This window comes from Aotus nancymaae, unplaced genomic scaffold, assembly GCF_030222135.1.
Source record: "Aotus nancymaae isolate 86718 unplaced genomic scaffold, 86718_ANA_hifiasm-v0.15.2.pri h1tg000046l, whole genome shotgun sequence".
NCBI lineage: Eukaryota > Metazoa > Chordata > Mammalia > Primates > Aotidae > Aotus > Aotus nancymaae.
In genome coordinates, this window is record NW_026988460.1 from 27,969,950 (window position 1) to 27,992,012 (window position 22,063).

Genomic DNA, 22,063 nt, shown 5'->3' on the forward strand with positions numbered 1-22,063 from the left:
CATTAGAAGTTCAGACAGTTTTCAAGTCTACTGTGACTTTTACCTTCTGCCTGTCCCTCCTGGGTCTGCTCTGTATATGTGCTCAACCTCCCAGTCATCTAGGAATGTGTGGAAAGCTTGGGCCCTCTTAAGTCTCCCCTGGATTGCATGAAGTCAGGGCTGTGTGGAGAACTCGAGCCCTCTTTGGTGCTGCATGTTTATGCAGTTTTCTTGGCCTCCAGGAGATGATTTTATCACATCTCTCTATGACTTTCTCATTTCCAGGATCTTCCTGTTAAATTTCTGGCCAGTTCTTTTGTCTGCTGTTGTACCAACCAGGACTAAAATCTCAGACTAGAACTGTAGGCTTTTCCCATTTTCCACTGTGAGTGTGGGTTTTCCACCATCTACTCACAAACATGTCAGACCCCTTTAGCAAAAAAAGCTTCTAATTTTTGTAGCCAGCCCCACTCTAGCAGTATTACCATGTTAAATGAGCTGTGGTGAGGGACAGAGCCAGCCTCACAAGAGAATGCTACAGACTGCCTGAAGTCTTACTTCAAGCTTAAGTACTGTTTTTAAACAAAAAAACTCATCTCAATTGTTATTTATGATTGATTTCTAGAGATCCAAAATGGTTGTTTTTGACAAATTTGCCTGGTTTTATGGTTTTTCTGAGTATAGAATGTTGACTTTTTCAGTTCTTCATAGTTAGAAGTCTCCTGCTTTCATTTGGCTTTTCGCCTGCTAAATTCTTACTGTCATGTCAGATCTTACAGGGTTTTTAAAGATATGCTTTACAACGTTTTTAGGGTTTTTTTTTAGTCGGAGGATGAGTCTAGATATCTAGCCAGCTATACAGAAGACAGTTAATAATTTATCTACTTTTATGACTATTAAGTGAAACTGTTAAGCAAAGAATTTAGCAAAGTGTCTGTAACAAAGGGGCTCAATAGTTATAATATTTGAACACTTATATTGTAGGAATTATACATATATTATTTTATCTTAATATTTCAAAGAGGTAGGCATTCTCATTTTAATATTAGCAACAACAACAAAAAAAGATTTACTAGACCAAGAACATACAGGTAGTAAGTCAGGATTTCAATTCAAATATACTCAACTCCAAAGCTGGTGCCTTCCCTACTTTACCATGCTGCCTTCCTAGTGAAGAAGGTTTCAGTGGCTGCTTTTTGGAGATACCCTGTAGACCATCTAGGACATAATAAGAAATTAAATGCATTATAGGGATTAGAAAGAGGGCTTATTGTTATACTAATTGACAGTGATCCAAAACATAGTGGGGGTACATAAAGATTCCTAAAAGCAGATAGGGCTTTTGCTAAGATAATGTGTCACTGAAACTAATAAGGTTTTAGGGTTCTATATGCTAGTTGCCCAAATTCCAATTATATATACAGTGAACAATTAAATATGAACTAAGACTGCTACAAAAATACCTAAACAACTGAACTACATTTCATTTCAAAGCTTATAAATATATTTGGGAACTAAGTAGCAAATGTTGAAGAAGTTGACTCTTTTGGGCTGAATCTTATGAGGTGGTAAAGCTTACTGGGGTGATCATGAATCTGTTCTCCAGTTCTGAATATTCAGAAACTACAGTGTAAGCTACTGTGAAAACCTTCCTAATTAGTCTCTCCACTTCCAGTGTGTTCCTTATATGCTTACCTCACCAGTTTTCCTAAAACATTCTTTAATCATGTTGCTTCTGTGTGGTTTCTCACTGTTCACTAGTATTTCCTTAATTCTTCATCCAAAGGCCTCTATAATTTGGTTCTCAGTTTACTACTCAGCTCTTTGTCTCTCACAATTCCCTGTCCCTGTTGGGCTTATTTACGCTCCCCTTTTACCCTCTACTCTCACCACTTTCATTCTCCTCTGCAAACCACTGCTTATTCCATTCTCCTTATTATTTTTTTGCCCCCTACCATTGCACCCTTTCCTGGAGCACACCCTTTTCTAGATTTCATCCACTCAAATCTTACAAGTTCTTTTAAATCTACCTCCTTTCATTCATTCAATGGACAGTGTTCATGAAATAAAGTGTAAGCTCCCACAAGTGCCTTTCCCATGTAGTTTATCAAACAATATATTATCACTCAAATTCCACCTCTAGCCTAGTTGTGGATCCACATTAGGGGGAAATCTCATTCTGGTCCAAATGATATATCATTTTTATCCACTTTTGGCTGCCCCCAACTTTAATGTTTAGTAGATAGGGCCTTCATCCCCTTGAGTGATACACCTATACGAGGTGATCTATCATAGTTAGGGATTGTCTCTTCTGGGGCTGTGACATAGTATATGGTTATAACAAAGTAAGAAATATATATCCAGAGAAAAAACTTAATTATAAGTGAATCTCATAACTGAGGTAGTCATAAATTATGGTGCATAATGTTCTTGTTCTTAAATTCATAAAATAACTACTAATGCTTGAGTGCATTAATTATTTTACTTCATGCTGTGCAAACAGCTAAGAGATAATGGCCTCCTTTTGGTAAAAAAAATCATAATAATACTTTCTATTTAAATGCTTAGTTTGCTTCCACCCCTATTTCATATTTCTTCCTTGCCATTTCTTTGCTATCCATCATCGTCCCCATGGCTTTCCAGTTATCCATCAATGCAGATTGGATGAAATAAAGAATTGGCATAGGTATCATTTCATCAATCCAGTTAACCTCCCTGCCTTAGTCTTTCTTTCCCATACTTATGGGAGATAAGGGAAGGTGACAGAGGATAATGTTAGGCAGATGAAATGTACTTAAAAGAGCTAAGGACTTAACAAAATAGGAAAAATCAAGGAGTGGAGAAGGATAGGGGATACACAGCGGATGTTGTGGAATTGTTTTTACCCACCTTAAGTCTTTTCCAGTTCTTGCTAGTTATAGTTAGTACAAGGCCACACATAAAAGAAGTACAAGGCACACATAAGAAAAAAGTGCATTCAGATGAAAATTGTTTGATAACGCCTCTCTAGAAACTTGGTGGGTTAGGCAAAATGAGGATTGGCACAATCTGTGGCATAGTCTTACCTAAGGTGGCTTTCTCTTCTAATGGCACAGATCCATCACAGTTGGTACAAAAGCCCATATTTCATGGACTAAAAGTGGCCAAAGTCTTATTCCTATTTCAAAGTATATTACTTGATAGTATATATAAGGATGTATCATTATTGTTTTTACATTCCAAGGTGCTTGTAAAAGCCATAAAATAATTTTGATCTCAATATGTCAATGGACTTCCTTTAATCTTATTTGACTGTGCTCTAGAAAACAAGAAATAAAAGACAAAGTTCAGCTACTTGTATATAAATTTGAACTGGGATACAAGAACAAAGGAGAACATTTCATTTTTGCTGAGGCAAACTGCTGAGGAAAATAAAAGTAGTTATGCTGTTAGCAATCTGCTTCTTCTTACCCAGAACATAAATCTCACTGTTGACTACAGCTGTACTGAATCGGTACTTAGAGTACTTCATGGGTGCCCGCACACTCCATTGATCTTGGCTGGGGTCATACTGCAACAGTTTGTTGCTTAATCGATCAGGTTCTTCATCAGGAAGATCCATCTGTATGAAATATGATAGCCAATATAATAACATACAATTTAGTGATCTTTGTGAGTACATGAATGCAATTAATCAAAGCAGACAGCCAAGGAGATAAATAGAGGTTAACTACAGTGACTCATACTCACAAACACCAAACCCCATGACTTGGATTATAAGTATACTGTCAATATCAGAGGTATTTATATTCTAAAATAATGAGCCTAAGGTGTTCAGTTATAGCAGACAATCTGTGATCTTAGCAGTGGAACATTCATTACAGCTTTTTTTTTTTTTTAAAGAAGCAACTGCAAAGCCTTAAAAATAAAACCAAGCTCTCTTGAATAGTATTTAAAGTGTAATTCTATTTTACCAAACTTTATAGTTGTTGATTTTAATATTTGTGAGAAACTAATTTTAATAATTTATAAGGCATTTTCTTTATATTTTTCTAATCCATATGAAACAAAGTTGCCAAAACATTTTAGTGTCTTTGTAATTATTTTTACACCATAATTATGACCTATATAGAAATGTCATGAATTCATTTTTCAAGATTTATGGACTAATATAAATTATTTGCAATTATTTTAACATACTTATTTTATAAATTTTTAATGACTAGAGAAGGTACAAATTAAACAACTTTATTTTTCCATAGATGTGGCTTTTCCTATTCATAAATGTTAGGAGAAATAATGTTTTTTGTGTACATGTATGTGGAACTTTATATGACTTCAAACTGAGGATTCATGAGTATCATTTTTTTGGGATGCAAGTGTTCAATGAAGAAATAACTGGCATATTTATTAAAGTTTATGCAATTAATTTTAGTTAACTACTTTAAATACACCAAGAGTTATGCTGACCATGGCACATGCACAACCCTGTGTGATCTTGCAATTTAGCATGTTATACAAGGTACTTAATCAGGTAGCAAAGCCTTTCCTCTATGCAGTAAACATCCACCTTATCTGTTCAGAGACTATAAATTAACAAACGTTGACTTTATAGTTTTAATTTTCCTTCTAATTTAAGTACTTAATCTCTATTTTAGTGAAAGAAATGCAAAGAAAAGCTTCTAAGTTGTTTTTGGAGCTTATTCATGCAAAATTAACTATGTAAATGGATATTTTTGAAAAAACTTAATTATAAATAATCTGTCAGGTTTCTCCTGCTAGCTGTGATGAAATCTGTACTACTTTTTGACATATAGCAGAAAATTTTAAATGTGTTAAATGTGAGGTTTAAGTTGTTAAAACAGGTATGATATACTATAAATAAATGGTGAAATCCAAGCTTCTGGAATTAATGCAAATAGCATCAGTTTTATCATAAAGCAAAATTGGAGAAACAAAAAATAACATAGGCAAAAATAAATTTACTTTATACCATGAGGATGACCTATCAGCGAGTGAGATTAGTGTTTTTAGAAAGTCCAGCTGGCCAGGGCATAAGGCAGCTGGAGTGATGCTATGAAGAGTGCTCCCAGGCACCTAGAGAGGATATCTAGAGGGGAGGGAGAAGGCCACTGTGGCCACACACCCGATTTTTTGTTCTGGTTTGCCATCACTTCACTGGGCTTCAAGAGAAACAGTATTCTGGGTTCTCTGCCTGCTGATGCCCAATAAAAACATCAAGTGTTACAATCACAGTATGCTTTCATAGAAATGATTGTGCCATCACAGATCAGTATTCTAGTGTCTCACTTAGGGTAAGAATTTTAAATATGGAAAAGGACTATGATTTACTTGCTTTAGGTCACAGAGCTATTAGACACACAGAACTGGATGAGGATCCAGCTTTTCTTCCTCCTAGTTAGATGCTCCCTACAGATAATCCCACAGCACAAACATCTTTCATAATTAGCAAGGATGGGAGGATTATGAAGAACACAGCATGAATAGTGAATCAAGTCATGTCTATGAAAACACACTTTAAAAACCCATTCTGCTAAATTGCTTTAACACTTTAAAACCTTAAGTTATATTCTATAAAACAGAAAGCATTTTACCAAAATATAAGTCACACTCTTTTAGTATTCAACAACTACAACAATTTGTAAAATAGCAGACAGCCTTAGTATAGCCATGCCAATTGTGTATACAGAAAATTTCTTAACCTGAGGGGTCCAGCCTCCAATCACATAAAGTTTATTATTCACTGTCACTACAGCATGACATGCCAATTGCAGTGGAAGGGGAGACACCCTTTTCCAATTGTCCCATTCTACAGAGTACTTATCAACATAGTTTGTAATAAGATACTGGTTTTTAATTTTCATTTGTCCTCCTATAACATAGAGGTCATTATGAATACTGCCCAGAGCATAGAGTTCTCGAAATTCAGCTGTGCATAACTTTTCCCAAAACTGGTTTCCTCTATCATGATACCTGCAAATCAAGAGAGAGAGAGAGTATCCAGGATTAGAGGTAAGATGAAAGCAATTAACCCAAGAAATACACTTATTTATTTTCTGACCAAAAATAATGAGATAGGGTTCTTTCAATTGGAGGACAAAAAAGCATTAATACAAGATAGTGATATACGTTTGCTTTTTTTTTTTTTTTAAGCCATGATGAACAAAATATAATGTGCTTTAAAATAATTAACCACATATACCTGAAGAATTTTAGAAAAAAAATATAGAGAAAAAGTATAGATTACCCAGGACTAGCCTTCATTTTCTAATTCCAGGAAAGAAAATCAAGAATGAATAGAAAGCTTTTCAGCAAATCATTTGTAATTTTACCATAAAAGTAAGCAAAAATACAAGTATGCCTTATTCTATGGACAAGAAATACCACTTTAATATGAACATTAAAGAAATCACAGTTTTAGGGCAGAGAATCTAAAAACATCTCAATTCATAAATTTCTCATATGTAGAATTTTAAGAACTGTTGTGGTTCCAGCTGGCTTACAGTTGGGTCAAGAGTACTGTGTAGATGTCTGTTGGGCACTTAACATCTATTTTAATCTACTAGATATGGCAATTTCGGTAATTTCTTCCAGAGTATCAGTCTAAGAAGAGTCTTAAGAGCTAGGGACACTAGTATATATAGTCTCTCAATGCCTTTTAGAATCCAACACATTAACTGGTTATGTGTGTGAGGGGGCATTATATGGTCACTGTGTAGATGAGTTTGCAGCTGTCTTTGTCTTGCATCATGATAATGGTAAGTCTTTATCTCCAATCATGATTGAAGATACACAGTCTGAAAAGGACAAAAGTACTTAATGGGGACAGTGGGATAAAATATGTGAAATTAAATGTGCCAGAAAATCCAGAAAGTACATCTGGAATTCAAAATTAAACAAAACACAAAAAAACAGAAAAACATGGAAATTAAGAAAAAAGTTGTTAATTTAGAAATAAATGAGGAAATTATGATATTTTTGTTTTATACAGAGTACAATGTTTAAGTATAGACTACTTATTTTTCATTTAACACCTGACAGTTAATTCTATGATAGGAATTTTTCCCAGTTGTCTAAGCCAACTCTTCCCTTCTTTCCCAGAGAGACCTCTTTACTTGAGGCTTGACAGGGAAGTTGGAAGGCATGCTCCTTTCTAAGGGGGCATGCCTGGCTTGTCACAGCTGAAGGCAGAAATTTATCAAACCTTATAATGGCTGTCTTCTATGTAATTCTAGGCAGAGAACCAAAGTCTCTAGAATCACAGGTGATATTTTCATCACTGTTTTTAATTGCATAAATTTTAGAAGAGAAAGGAGGAATAGGTATCTGTAATATATGTGGCGGCTACCAAAGTAAAGCCAACTGAATGAATATATAAATGAACTTTAAAAAATGGATTTGGGTTTTCTGAGACATAGTCTAAGAAAATAGGCTAGGAGTGAAGTACATCCCATAAAGGTTAGGAAGTAGATGTTTGCTGGGTGACTTGCTAATCTGATTTTTGTTTTCACATTTAGAACTGAAAACGGGGAGAGATAATGCCCAGATAAAACTCTAAAACTTAGTATTAAGTGGCTATGACATAAAAAAAACAATAGTGACAAAAGCATTCATTGTTAATAGAGGTTGATAGTTTAAAGACAAATGGAGATAAGTGAAGGAGATGGAAAGGTACATCTTTTTTGGAAGAAATAATCTTCAGAGTACTAGTCTACTTCCTCTTTTAAGTCAGTAAGAAATATATCTGCATGGAAATCTATGAGTAGAGGCAAACTGAAGAGCATCTGGACAAAGATCAAAAGAATAAGGTACACAAATAATATAACAAGGATGTAGCACAGGATGATAAATTTCTCATCCATATCACAAAACTGGCACTACAGTGATCTTCAGTAATGCTAGGAGATTTTAATTACATAGATCATCAGCTGGAAGTTCCATTTAAGCCTAAAGCAATGCTTCTGACAGTTTCATTATTGGAGGAAATGATGGTGGTAACTAATAACTTTTACCCTAACCCTGACCAGTGTGGAGGAGATGGTTGGTGATGGGAACCTGGTTAAGTTCAAGATAAATAGGAAGGAAAGCATGGGGTATATAGTTAGGAATTTGCTGTTAGAAAGGGAAATGGGCTTTCAACAAGTTAAAAGGAAAGATGTTTGAGGACTAAAACTGAAAGACACTTTGACAGGGTTGGAGGTTTATTAAAAATAAGATCTGAAAGGCCGGGTGCGGTGGCTCAAGCCTGTAATCCCAGCACTTTGGGAGGCCGAGACGGGTGGATCACGAGGTCAAGAGATTGAGACCGTCCTGGTCAACATGGTGAAACCCTGTCTCTACTAATACCAAAAATTAGCTGGGCATGGTGGCGCGTGCCTGTAATCCCAGCTACTCAGGAGGCTGAGGCAGGAGAATTGCCTGAACCCAGGAGGCGGAGGTTGCGGTGAGCCGAGATCGCGCCATTGCACTCCAGCCTGGGTAACGAGCGAAACTCCGCCTCAAAAAAAAAAAATAAGATCTGAAAAAAAAAAAACAAAAAACAAAAAACAAACAAACAAACAAAAGGCCGGGCGTGGTGGCTCACGCCTGTAATCCAAACACTTTGGAGGCCAAGGCGGGTCGATCACCCGAGGTCGGGAGTTCAAGACCAGCCTGTCCAACATGGTGAAACCTCGTCTTTATTAAAAAAAAAAAAAAAAAGATCTGATGGCAGAATTGTAGACTATCTTGAAGAGGAAGAAAAAGAAATATGTAACAAACCTGAGGTACTGGGTCAAGAGGTTCTAAGATGGAAAGAAGGGCACTCAACCAACAGCAAGTGTAAAACAGGTGGCATGGACCTGTGAGAACCACGTCAGGAAGCCAAGGTTTCTTCTTCCTGTGGGGATCTGCTCTGCTGGCTCATTAGTCTCTCCCTGATAATTCTGAAGAAGCTGTTCTTGTGGCTCAGGGACATGCTTGGCCACCATGGGCACAGGTCTAGGTCACTCAGCTGGGGCTCTGCATTCTCTCTCCTATCACTACTAGGGAAAATTAGACAGGTCTTCAAAGTATGAATGTGGAAAAGGGACAGGCCTGTAGCTTGAGACAGATAATGTAATGCTAGAAGATGACAGAAAAATAGTAGACCTCTTCATCCTCTCTTTGGCCCCATCTTCACTGCTAAGAATTACTTTCTGACTGAAAAGCCTAAACAAACCCTGGTAAAAGAGACCTGAGAGGAGAAAAATATTGAAGGCGAGTTTTACTATCTAGTATTTATTCCATATGCATATTTCTCATTTTCTGACTTAGATTTAAGTGCTAAATTCTCATTTAATACTGGCTGAATAAACAGTAAATAAATGTATGTGTTCTTACAAGTAAAACCTAAATGAGATGCTACTTCTTAGCAGGCATACTTTCCTCTTACTGCAATTCTAGGATTAAAGCATTCTTAGACTACAAACATTTTACAATATTGGAGATTTAAGCAAGATCCACAAATTAAGGACACAGAATGAAAACTGACAGATTATTAGTAATTTATGGTTAAGAAAAAAATTAGTTATTACTCCAAATTATGAACTAAAAAATAAATTCAAAGGAGTCAGTGTTAAACTTTCCTTCTTGTTATATCAAGATTTTTAAAAGCAAAGTAGTATATTAGGCCCTATATATGGAAAATAAAGCTAAGATTGAAAACTAAAATGGGATCACAATACACACATTTAACTTATGCAAATTCAACTATATGTTAATTAAAGGAAGAGAAAAAATAATTTAAAAATGTGAGCGATTTCATTATGAAAGTTCTATATATGTTACATTTATATTTATATATATTTATGTATTTTATCTATGCTATATTTATATTTAGAGTTATAGATTATATATATATAAATGTATACACAGACACACAAAAACATGTTCTGTATACTATTCCTATGGGAGACTTACAGGGTAATTTTGACTACAAGTAATTTAAGATGTGATGACTTTTTGAAGTTCTTCTACTGTTAATAGTATCAAAACAACATAATTAAGCAAATTTGCTGCTAGATACAAACCTATAAATTTCGACATTCTTGTTCTTTTGTCTAGAGAGTTTAGAGGCACTTGCTTCTCCAGCCACAATTATAGTGTTATTTTCCATGACAACACCAGTACACACATTTCCTAAACCCTCTCCATACTTGGGAGATGAGATGAAATAGGTTTTCCGTGATACAGGATCATAACAAAAACTGGCATCCCCATAGCTCCTATGTCTTGATCTGATTCCTGAAGAATTGTTGCCAATGCAAAGCAGAAGACTGGTAGTCTCCATGCCATAGCGCAGATTTAGAGAGTGCTGTTGGGGTGTCTTGATGGCTTTGAATGCATTTTGAATTATGTCAACGCAATCTGCATCACACAGAAGCATTGTGTTCCTTCTTAAGGCTTGTCTTAAAAAAGAAGGATTTACAAGTTCCAATCTGACTTGCTTCAAAAGCTCAACAAGATGCTCTGTACGCAATTCTTTGTTATGATTTACCCATCTCAGAACTAAGTCCAGAATGCTCTCTTCTCTGGATATGTTAAGATCATCTGATTTAATAAGTGTCAAAAATTGGTGCACTTCAATTTCTAGTATTTCTTCATGTAAGCTCACCTCGGCAAAGTGCTGATATAAATATTTCTTTGATTTATCAGATAAATCTTCAGCTCCAATCTGCTTTGCAAAATAATAGATACCTAAACAGTTCGAAGCATCCATGTGGTCCATCATATATTTTTGACAAACACTGAAGACTTCTTCCATCTGCATAAAATAGGCAGCCATAGCTACAGTCTGTACATTGGCATTATTGATATCCAAAGCTGCATTGTACATGTAATTTAATAACACTGCCACACTTTCTGCTGTGATGTCATAAAGTATGACTTCCCTTTGATTACATTCAAGTAGTCCACAGGTGAACATAGCTTTGAAATAAGGACTAAATGCAGCCAGGACCAGTCTGTGGCAAGGAAATTTCTCTTCTTCTGCTATGAGTACCACATCAATCATTTCTGCTAATTCTTTCATGTTCTTAATTTGATTCAGTAAATTCAAGCTATGTTGGTATTTTTCTTTTCCCTCAATCTTGCACTCCATGATCTACTCTCCAAAGTTTCCAACTAAGTCTTCTTTAAGTTTAGCTTGATTTCTGAGGGGCTATTTTCATGTCTGATTACTCACGAAGCTACAGAGATGTCAGCAAACATTTCTAAGGAAAGAAAAAAGGCAGTTTTCTTCTAAGAAAAAGTTCTCTATAATTCACATATGTAGCATTTGTTTTAAAAAGTATTTATAAACAAATATTATTCACCCCAAGCAGAGCAGTTTAAGACAACTACTTCTGTATCTAAAAATATTTTTTTGATTATATAAATGGTAAATAATTAACTGCTGTCACAAATTCTCCTAATCAGCAGCAGAGGTTTTTCTAGGACTGCAAAGACTTCCCTCCCAACATGTATGGAAAGAGAAGTGATAAGCTGGGCACATTTTGCAATTCCATTTCCAGTTACCAAATACAGCTGACCTGCAGGCAAAGGGTACGGGGCATCAGTTAATATTCTCCCCAAGGAGATGCAAAATCACCCAAAATGTTGTACGCATCCCCTCCAAAAAATATACCCAACTGTTATAATGGCCAGTCCACGAATGCATGACTGAGGCCTTGTACTATATACCTTGGAAGAAGAAAAACTGAAAAAAAGTCCACTAAAATTCTGCTCAAACTTTGATGTGGGACAAATAATTCAAAGCAGTAGATAACACAAAGATCATATTTACTGGGTTTTGAAAGGCACTACCAAATGTCAGCTGATGTGAAAAGTCACAATATTTAAAACACAGAACTAAATCACCCTAAACTTAGAAAATGCATAAACCCATACAATTTCTCTGTCCTCCCTCCTTGCTCAGCTTTTATTTTTTCCCCATTTCATAGTGGCAGAGACTGAATCTCTCTTCACCTTAAAAGCACTAGTGTAAGTTTTTTAAAGCTAGCTGTCTCATCTTCATCTTCCCTGGAAAAATGGAAACAGGATGTTTCAAGGAAGTTAATTAGCTGTTTTGATTTGAAAAGGACATTCCTAGAGTCAGAAACCTTAATGTTAGAAGAGGATCTCAAGTGTCTACCTCCAGTTCTAACTTGGCTATAAGTTGTATGTGGTGAGAATAACATTGATGGCAAAAGTTAATGCATTTCTAGATTATGAGTAAGATAATATCCTTTTGGGGTGACTATTCTCTACTTCTCTGCTTAAATCCAGCTGAAGAGTTTTCAGAAGTGAAATAGTCCTGTTTTAAAGAGAGAACTGTAATGGTCCTGTTTTAAAAAGAGCATCTGGATATCCCAAGATTCCCAAATATAAATCAATGTGTTGAATAAATATTTTGCTTGGATGCAGTTTCTCTGTCTCAAAAACATTGGCTTTGACAACAACAAAAAACCATTTCTTTTAAAACAGAAATAACTATTTCAAACAATCTAAAGAAACGTTTAGTATACATTTTAAAAATAGGCCTATATATTTTTGTTGTATCCCTTCCTTCCAACTGCATTTATTACAAGTCCTGAAAGCTACTCTAATTGTTAGGGATTTATAGACCAAATAAATATACTGATGAAAATTCAGAAAAATACCTGGGCAGTTATATTAGCCACCACACCTCAAAAAACATTCTCAGTATTGTTTCTTGTACATACAAGGTACATAGAAGACATTGGCATGGCGCATGGGGGCTTTAAAGTGAAAGAGCCCTGGTTTGGATCCCAGTTTAGCCTAAACCTTGGCTTCTTCATCTGTAAAGTGGGAATAATGTACACAAATCAAGTAGCTAAGTTAGTCCTTGGCATCTAACTGCTCAATAAATGGACATTATCGTTAGTTTCCAGTGATATAGCACAGTAAGCTCAAAGGTTAGGTTACCCAAGCCAAAATCTGTGTTCCTAACCTTTGAGCTTACTATGGGTTTGAAGACTTGCTCTATTTTCTAGCAATAAGAACACGTTCTGTAGCATCTTTATGTTCTAGTTTTCTCACCTGAAGTTTGTTTTGAGAATTTCATAAGAATATTTGGGAAAATTAGATAAGGCCATGCATATACAATATGCAATTTTCCTGGTAAAACTTGCTTGGTAAAGCTGAAGCAGGATATATCTGTACACTTTTCAAATAATAAAAATATTGGGGTCCATATACAAACCACTGTGGGTACAGACACAGCTTCTAAATGAAGAGAGCTGATAGTAACTTTCCCTTGTAATGAAGGCAGAGTACATTCTCCTTTCATCAGCAAAACAAAACTGTATAAATGTTCTCGGTGATATAAATGGGAAGTTACTCACTGCTTCAATTTATAGAAGACTGAACTAGTGCATTCATAATAATAGTACCCATAATAATAGAGAAAAATGGAGTAGCAAAGACGCATATAAATCACGAGAATAAACTCTAATTACTTTGTAAGTCCAAAAAGCAGTTATACTCCTGTCTGCTACATTTCATTTTGAGAAATGAACCACTGTAAATGTTAATGTGGTGCAAAAAATGTCAATTTCTTTAAGCCATGGATGTTTGACAATATTTAATCTTATAATGTTTACATTATCTTTACTATATTATTTTTACTGCTTAAGTTGCTACTTTCTCTAAATAATGGTTGATATATGACAGTGCCTTCTTTTCTAGGAAACTCTCCATGTTTTGCTAAAGTTTCACTAGTTTAAATTTATAGCAGCACTGTTTGAAATAGCAAAAATTTGGAAATAACTTAAACATCCATTAATAGGAGGTCATATTGTAGTATATTCACTAGAGAATATTGTACAGAAAAAAAAGAATGAACTAGATCTACATTTGTACAAATGGCTATATCTCACAAACGTAATAATGTATGAAAAGGACTGTAGAATACGTGCCACATACCACTGATATGTTTCTAATATGCAAAACAATATTCTGTATTCTAATAGAGTAAATACTGATGATCAATTCTGACAAAGTAAGTATGAGTATTTGGTGAATCTGGCATAGGGCATACAGGAGCTTTTTGTACCATTCTTGGAATTTTTCTGTAAGTTTGGAATTATAAATTCTTTAAGGATCTGTACAACTGTAGTGGAATATAAAGACAGGAAGGGTAATTACAAACACCAAATTCAAGATAGTGGTTCCCTTCAGGAGTTGTGTAAAAAGAGAAATGCAGGCCGGGTGCGTTGGTTCACACCTGTAATCCCAGCACTTTGGGAGGCCGAGGCGGGTGGATCACGAGGTCAAGAGATCGAGGCCATCCTGGTCAACATGGTAAAACCCCGTCTCTACTAAAAAATACAAAAAATTAGCTGGGCATGGTGGCGCGTGCCTGTAATCCCAGCTACTCAGGAGGCTGAGGCAGGAGAATTGCCTGAACCCAGGAGGCGGAGGTTGCGGTGAGCTGAGATAACGCCATTGCACTCCAGCCTGGGTAACAAGAGCGAAACTCCATCTCAAAAAAAAAAAAAAAAAAAAGAAATGCAAGTGGGGAAGGATGACAAGGAGTTTCGATTATATAAATATTTAATTTCTCCAGCTGTTTGGTGGGTATCCAAGACATACTTTATTATTCTTACTGCCTCTGTGTATATCTTAAATATTGTATAAGTTTAAAATTTTAAAAAACTGAGTTTGAGTCACTTACAGCTTTTAAGAAACCTAAATGTTGTAAACCATGTGATATATGACTGTACCTTCTTTTCTAGGAAACGCTATATTGTGGTTGCTGCACTGCTACTGCCATTCACAGATTTACATATGTATGTGTGTATATATATGTATATAAATAAAAGTATATATATATATGTACGAGAGAGATAATAGATATATTATGAATTTTCTTTTTAAGGTGTCAGGGTGTAGGTAGACCAATTTATGAGTGATTGGAAAAAACAAAAGATTATGACCTCCCTATCTAGTCTGGTGAGGACTGCTTTGAAAACTTGTGGTTCTAGCCCTCCCTCTGCCTTAATACCCCTGGTATCAGCCTGTATAGGAGGCAAGGGCAAAATCAATTCCTAATCCTGCTTCAGCAGGAAAAGAAGTTACTGCATTCCTAAACTGGCATGTATTTTTTCCCATAAAAATGTTCAGTATGGTGAGTAGCTTATAATCATGATAGAGTTGATCAACATCAAACTCTTGATTTTTAGTGAGGCAAAAAACTGAAGACAGGCGAAATGACTTGGATAGGGCTAAATTCCAGTCTGTTTAAAACTTCCTTCAACAGACATTGGTTGGAAAACCAAGAAACAGTGACATTATGATGTCAGAAAATGATGTCCTAGTTTCAATGTTTAAAACAAAACTGTTTTTAAGGGTTGGACTCTTTTATACATTGGCCACCACTATGTATAAAGTTATTACCCCACATTAAAGAAAATATCCTGGGCCTGTTTTCACCAATGCTACCCCTCATCCAGGCATTCTGGCACCTACCAACTTTTCCTGCCTCATCTCCGGACTTTCCTTCCTTATATTTTTCAATCTTTGAGTTGTACCAAACTACTCACAGCTCTAATGCCTTTAACATGCTGTTCTGTCTTTACACATGTAAGTCTGTGTTGGAAATATCTCCCCCATCCACCTGAAAAAATACAACTGGGTCTTCAAAATTCAACTCAGATATCACTTCCTCACTAACATGTCCCTTTGCTTCCTTGCTGGTATTGTGTACATTGTGGTTGCTGCACTGCTGTTGCCATTCACTTTTGCAGATGCTTGCCTCTTCTGTCAATGATGAGCACACTGTGGGTAAGGGACTTGTGTTCGTCACTTCAGTATTCTTTAAAATTTTTACTTATTTATGTTAGAGACAGGGTCTTGCTCTGTTGCCCAGGCTGGGACCTCAGCCTCCCCCATAGCTGCACCACTATATGTACCACCACACCTAATTTATTTTTATGTTTTTGTAGAGACAGAGTCTTACCATGTTACCCAGATTGGTCTCAAACTCCTGGCCTCAATTAATCCTCCTGCCCTGGCCTCCCAAAGTGTTGGCACTATATGCTTGAGCCACTGTGCCTGGCCACTTCTGTATTCTTGTCTGTGATGACACCTGGACACAGGAGTTGCTCAATATGGTTTGTTCAGTTAAATTAATGCCTTGCTTAGTCCTAAATTACAGGTTAAGGATAACCTTTTTTTCTTTAGGTTTTATACATGTTAAACACTATATCCAAGATTTTTTCTACATATAAAATTTATTGTGATACTATAAAATATGTATTTCATGTTTGACCTTTTCCTAATGTACAACTCCTAAAATCCTCAGATCTCCAAAGTGATAAATGCCATTCTGTACACTAATGAGTTCACTGAGGGCTGGCAGCCGCTAGAGCTTCAGGATAAGATCTGGTCACCAGAAAGAACAAGGCAGGATTAGAGGATTGGGACTTTCAGCTCAATCCCCTGACCTCCAGGGAGAAGAGAAGGGAGGGGACAGTAAGTTAAGTTCATCACCAACTAATGGTTCAATCAAGCATGCCTATGTAATGAAGCCTTCATAAGAAAACCCAAAAAGGGAGTTTGGAGAGCTTCCAGGACAGCTGAACATGTGGAGGGATCCTGAAGAGTGGTGCACCTGGCTGTACCCCTTCCCCCATATCTCACCCTATATATCTCTTCATCTGTATCCTTGTTAATATCCTTTGTAGTAAATTGGAAATCTTAAGTGTTCCCCCGAATTCTGTGAGCTGCCCTAGCAAATTAAACCCAAAGTTCTGGATGCTGGGATTAGTGTCTGAAGAATGTGGTAGCCCTGTGGGACTGAACCCTCAACCTGTGGGATCTGACACTGTCTCCAGGTAGACGGTGTCAGAATCGCACTGAGTTAAAGGACACCCAGCTGGTGTCTGCTGCAGAACTAAGTGACTGGTTGCTGATGGAGAGAAATGCCCACATACCTCTTGGTTAGCAGAGGACACAGATGTTTTCTGTGTTGATTGTTGCGTGAGAGCAGCAGAAAAACAGTTCTGTTTTCTCCTACTCATCAGTGTTTAATGCTTCAAGTTGCTATCCTCTTGTTCCAGTCAAAGAAATCATTCAGAATCATGAGAATCAAAATCATTCAGAATCAAAAGCAAGAAGTGACTCCCTTGCTTTTAGCTTGATGCATTATGATACCCACTTTTCACTTGCACCCTCAAAATTAATTCCCAGTCATCATCTGCTCCCTGGGATTTGTCCCCATTCTTAAGGAACAACTGAAGCCAGGTATTGGCTTCACTTATGCCTGAGATTACAAATTGGCTGCTCGGTTTTTTGTTTGTTTGTTTGTATTTTTGGTGTTTTGTTTTTTTGTTTCATTTTGTAAATTAGCTGTCAACATGCTAAGCTGAAATATTCCAGCATCTACTGAAAAAAATGAAAGCTATGGCAACACTGAGTCCTTAATTCCCATGCGGCAACAATGTGCAGGACCTGAGTAGCCAGCTGTCACATCCCAGCTGGCACATCTACTGGGCCCCATTATCCCCTTTGAGACCTGAGTGACAGTCATTATTCGTAATTCTTACGCTGTTGCTTTTCTCTTTCCTGTCCATTACATTATCCTACGGCTATTTAAGTTTGTTACACCCAGTTTATACCATTCTGTCTCCACATCCTGTTTTGTTTAAGCAACACCATCTTGCTAGATCCTATACTTGCAGAGGCTGATAGGAAATGGCTCAGAACACACGCACCACTCTAAATGTACTCTGTACTTCTCACTAGCATGAAAAAAGGCCTGATTCATTTAATAATAATCCATCCCACACACCGGGCTTCCGGTAACAGCCAGGCACATGGATGATAAAGACAAATAAGACTAGTTTTCTTTTTTTTTTTCTTGCTGAGTTCACAGTTTTGCATTCTCACAGTGCTTTATACTTTTCAAAGTGCTTTAATCCGTATTATAGCTCATTAGTTCCTCTTAAGAATCATTTGGGGAAAATGTGGGGCAATTATTCTCCCGGCTTTAAAGTTAAGAGAGTTGCTCAGGGATGCATTCAGCGTTTATTGAATTTAAACGAACCATTCTAAGTGCCAGGCACTATCTTAGATTCCGGGAAGACAACCAAGAACAGAGAAGTGCCCCTACCTTTGTGGTGCTTACAGTCTAGCGAGGAAGGCACAATAATACATTGGTCAGATAATTCGTTGGATGATAATACTATGAAGACTATGAAGGTGAAGAGCAGAGACCCCTGGCCTGGCGGAGATGGCCTAGAAGGGAAGCTCCTGCTGAGTCCGACCTGATGCCAGGCGCCGGCCCTAGGCGACCGGAGGGAAGTCACTTAGAGCAGAGGCGCAAGTGCTGGGGCTCGCCTGGAGCTGAGGCAGGGCTTGTGACTGGGGCCGCGTACCCCTGGGGCGCTGCCCCTACTTACGGAGGTGTCGCCTGGTTCCGGGCGCGGCCCAACTTGCTCCGCAGGGGCCCCACGATGGCTCCACGACCTGCCCTGGACACTCCCGGGTCGCAGGGTGGCCAGCGGGCCTGACTGATGGCACTGCCCAATATGGGCCTGTACCGGCTGAGCGATATAAATAGAGGTCCCGCGCCCTGCGGAGGAGGAGGGAGGGCGCTGGCAGCTCCTCCGAGGCGACAGGTGCGGCCCTCGGCTTGGAGGTGGCGCGAGACCGCACCGCCCGCCGTAGCCCCGCCAGCCGCTGTGAGCCTGCGCAGGGTCTCCCGCGCGTGTCCCAGACCCTACTGAGCATCCCCCACGGAACTCTGTGCGCCTGCGCAAGGTGTTCCCGCGCTGGCCCGTGTGCCAGAGCAACTTGAAGGCCTGCGGGGAGGGGACGAGGACAAGTGTTTAAAGAGGGTTTGGAAATCGGAAAAATGCCAGGTCTTCCCGTTAGTCTTTTAAACTTGCAAAAGACCCCGTGTGTGGTCTCACTATGACCCGGGGGTAGGGCTGCCGGGTAAAATACAGGAGCCCAGTTAAAGGTAAATTGCAGATGTACAGGCAGTAATTTTTAGTGTTAAGTGTGTCCCAAATATTGCATGGTCAATTCACGTTTAACTCGGTGTTCGGTTGGGTTTCGTTTTGGTCTTGTACTTTCATTTGCTGCATCGGGCCACCCTACCTAAGCCATCCAGCTTGTGATTTTTTTTGCCCTACACCTTTCTGAGTGGGAGGTTTCCAGGAGCCCTGAGAAAGGACTAACTTAGCCAGGAATGTGCAGGGATGGGAAGCCTTCTCCTTCCTTAGGTAAGTGTCACAAAATATGGCAGCTGTATTAGGTCAGTTAGCTTAAAACGAAGCAAAATAAAATTGTTTTCAGTGGTGGCAACATAACTTTATTATCTTATTATTATTTTAGCTCTGTAGGTCACAAGTCCAAAATATGTCTCACTGGGTTGAAATCAAGGTGTCAGCAGGGCTGTGCTGCTTTCTGGGGCTTTCAGGAGGGAATCTGTCCCTGCCCTTTTGCAGATTCTGGAAACTATCTTCATTCTTTAGCTCATGGCTCCTTCCTCCAGATTCAAAGCCAGAAACTAGGGCTGAAGCTTTCTCACATCGCATCACTTTGACACTAACTCTTTGCCTCCCTCTTCCATTTTTTAAAATTGTGGTAAAATACAGTAACATAACGTTTACCATGTTAATCATTTAAAACAGTGAGTGGTATTATGTTAACAATGTTGTTCAGCCATAACCAGTATAATTTCCAGAATTTTTTCATAGTCTCAAAAGAAAGTTGATACTCCTTAAACAATAATTTATTTCTCCTTCCCCTCTAGCACCCAGTAACCTCTATTCTACTTTCTACCTCTATGAATTTGCCTATTCTAGGTGCCTTATATGAGCGGAATCATACAGAGTTTGTCCTTTTTTGGGGTGGGTGGGGGACAGCAGGGACGGAGTCTTGTTTTTTCACCCAGGCTGGCATTCAGTGGTTGGTGTGATTTTGGCTCACAGCAACCTCTGCCTCCCCAGTTCAAGTGATTCTCCTGCCTCAGCCTTCCTAGTAGCTGGGATTACAGCCGCACACCACCATGCCCGGCTAATTTTTGTATTTTTAGTAGAGAGGAGGTTTCACCATGTTGCTCAGGCTGGTCTCAAAATCCTGACCTCAGGTGATCCACTCGCCTCAGCCTCTCAAAGTGCTGGGATTACAGGAGTGACTCACTATGCCTGGCCAGAATTTCTCTTTTTGTAACTGGCTTATTTAACTGAGTATAATGCCCTTCCTTTTTTTTAAGGCTGAATAATATTTCTCTGTGTATATGTGTGCGTTTATTTACCACATTGAAAACAAAACAGTTTTTATATTGGTAAATAAAATCCGTTTAAATATTTTAGAAGTTATTTATGTCAATGAAGAATGCTTGCATGCATTTGTATTTACACTTACTTTTTCTTTTTCCTTTTTTAGAGACAGGATCTCACTCTGTCACCTAGGCTCAAGTGCAATGGTGCAATCATAGCTCACTGTAGCCTCAAACTCTTGGGCTCAAGCAAACCTCCCACCTCAGCCTACCAAATAGCTGGGATTGCAGGTGCATGCCTAGCTAATTTTTAATTTTTTTAGAGAGAGATAGGGTCTCTCTCTTGCCATGTTGCCCAGGATGGTCTCAAACTCCTGGGCTCAAGCCAACCTCCCGCCTCAACCTGTCAAGCATACACATACCTCCTTACAGTTATTTGAGGAAATTCCTGTGTCCTTTCCCCACAAACATCCCTTGAACCAGTTAGTTCTGGTTAGATCCTTCTGCAACTGTTTCCTTTCCTGCTTTTGGTTTTGTTCACGAGATGTTTGTGTGAACCTAATGAATCTTTCTCAGCTTGCTTTGAAGGCCCTGTTCAATTTCCTATTGGGCTACTTTATTTTACCTTTTTCATTTGTTTCAGGAAGAAGTGGAATATGCTATGAAAAGTCAGGGCTTGGGGTCCGGAGGCTAATTTGGATGCTGGGTCATATCACTAAGTGACTTTAGTTGATTCTCAAAACATCCATTTGCCAAATGATTAATGAAGTATTAATATTTATCAAATGTACTAATTTACCAACAACTTGATTTAAGGAATATGTGTCCGGAATATATCATATATGAATATATACTTTTATTTACCCAACAGTAACTTACTATGCTTTTTCTATTTACTGCTTCTTCCTACTGGGTCTGTCTCTGTCTCTTTCTCTCCATCTTTTCTCTCTCTCTCTCCTTGAAGTATTTTCCCTTCTTTCTTTTCAAAAGTTTATTTTCAGTCTTTGCTTTCTTACAGTGTTGAGTTGTTTCTCTGTATTCCTGTGTGCAGATTTTGTTATTTTTATTTAATGTATTCCTTTATTCTGGCCCTTTGAAGCTGATCTACCCATGTCTGGCTCCCTTTTATTGTGACTAGATTCTAGACAGCTTTTCCTTGACACAGAAACCATATTCTTTCCACATACCCACTCCCACTCTATATCATTCCTACCTTTTGAAGGAAGAATACACACATCTGAAATAGTACTCTTCACACAGCACAGCTTGGTTCTTGTCTTGAGCCAACTCTGTAAATTGGCTTGAGCAGGGTCTTCATTAGACAAACCCTGGCTCTTAAATGAAAAACAAGCAACTTCATTCATCCCCAAAACAGCCTGCGGCAGCACAACAAGCAGCCACACCCCGGTGGTGCCAGCTTTCTTCTCTTTTTCTTCCATGTCTGCCCTCTTACTAGCCTGCACTGTTCTGCTGCTGCTTTGTATTGTCTGTGGAGCAATTTTTAAAAAAGTATCAGCTACTTCTTTCCATCCTCCTTCATCATGTATTTCCTTTGGAGACTTTGTTCCTCTAAGCCTTTCCAAAAAGTGAAACTATTCCAGGCTCATCGCCTCAGGGGAGAGTCAGGACAGTGAAAAACAGGGAGGGAATGGAGGAAATGGTCTCCTCATGACTCTTTCCATTCCAGAAGCCCAGGCCCTTTCCGGAAAGCCATGCATTATTGGCATGCATGAAACATTTGGGAGATGACCTAAATTAGAGCAATGCATCCTCCTGCCATACCCCCTTCCCCAGCTGAGGAGAGGAGGCAGTATCTGAAGGACAAGGAAGGAG

The 22,063-nt window shown here is 38.2% G+C and overlaps 1 protein-coding gene and 1 long non-coding RNA gene across 5 annotated transcripts in view; one reads left to right on the top strand and one right to left on the bottom strand.

Moving 5' to 3' along the window:
• KBTBD12 (kelch repeat and BTB domain containing 12) overlaps nucleotides 1-21,473 on the bottom strand; it is a 75,672-nt gene extending 54,199 nt beyond the window's left edge. Inside the window, exons 1-5 of one of the 4 annotated variants that reach the window (XM_012437227.2) lie at nucleotides 18,402-18,491; nucleotides 10,029-11,210; nucleotides 5,682-5,952; nucleotides 3,430-3,580; nucleotides 3,241-3,277 (exon numbers count right to left, since the gene is read on the bottom strand). In XM_012437227.2, coding sequence (XP_012292650.2) covers nucleotides 3,243-3,277; nucleotides 3,430-3,580; nucleotides 5,682-5,952; nucleotides 10,029-11,098 — 1,527 coding nt within the window. In that variant the 5' untranslated portion in view covers nucleotides 11,099-11,210; nucleotides 18,402-18,491 and the 3' untranslated portion in view covers nucleotides 3,241-3,242. Of the gene's footprint in view, nucleotides 1-3,240; nucleotides 3,581-5,681; nucleotides 5,953-10,028; nucleotides 11,211-18,401; nucleotides 18,783-21,443 lie in introns of those variants that run through there. The other 3 variants (XM_012437226.3, XM_012437225.3, XM_064362105.1) reach the window with 3 other exon arrangements.
• The window catches only part of LOC105706685 (uncharacterized), a 133,613-nt gene that overhangs the window by 30,242 nt on the left and 81,308 nt on the right, over nucleotides 1-22,063 (top strand). The gene's annotated exons all lie outside the window — the stretch shown is intronic.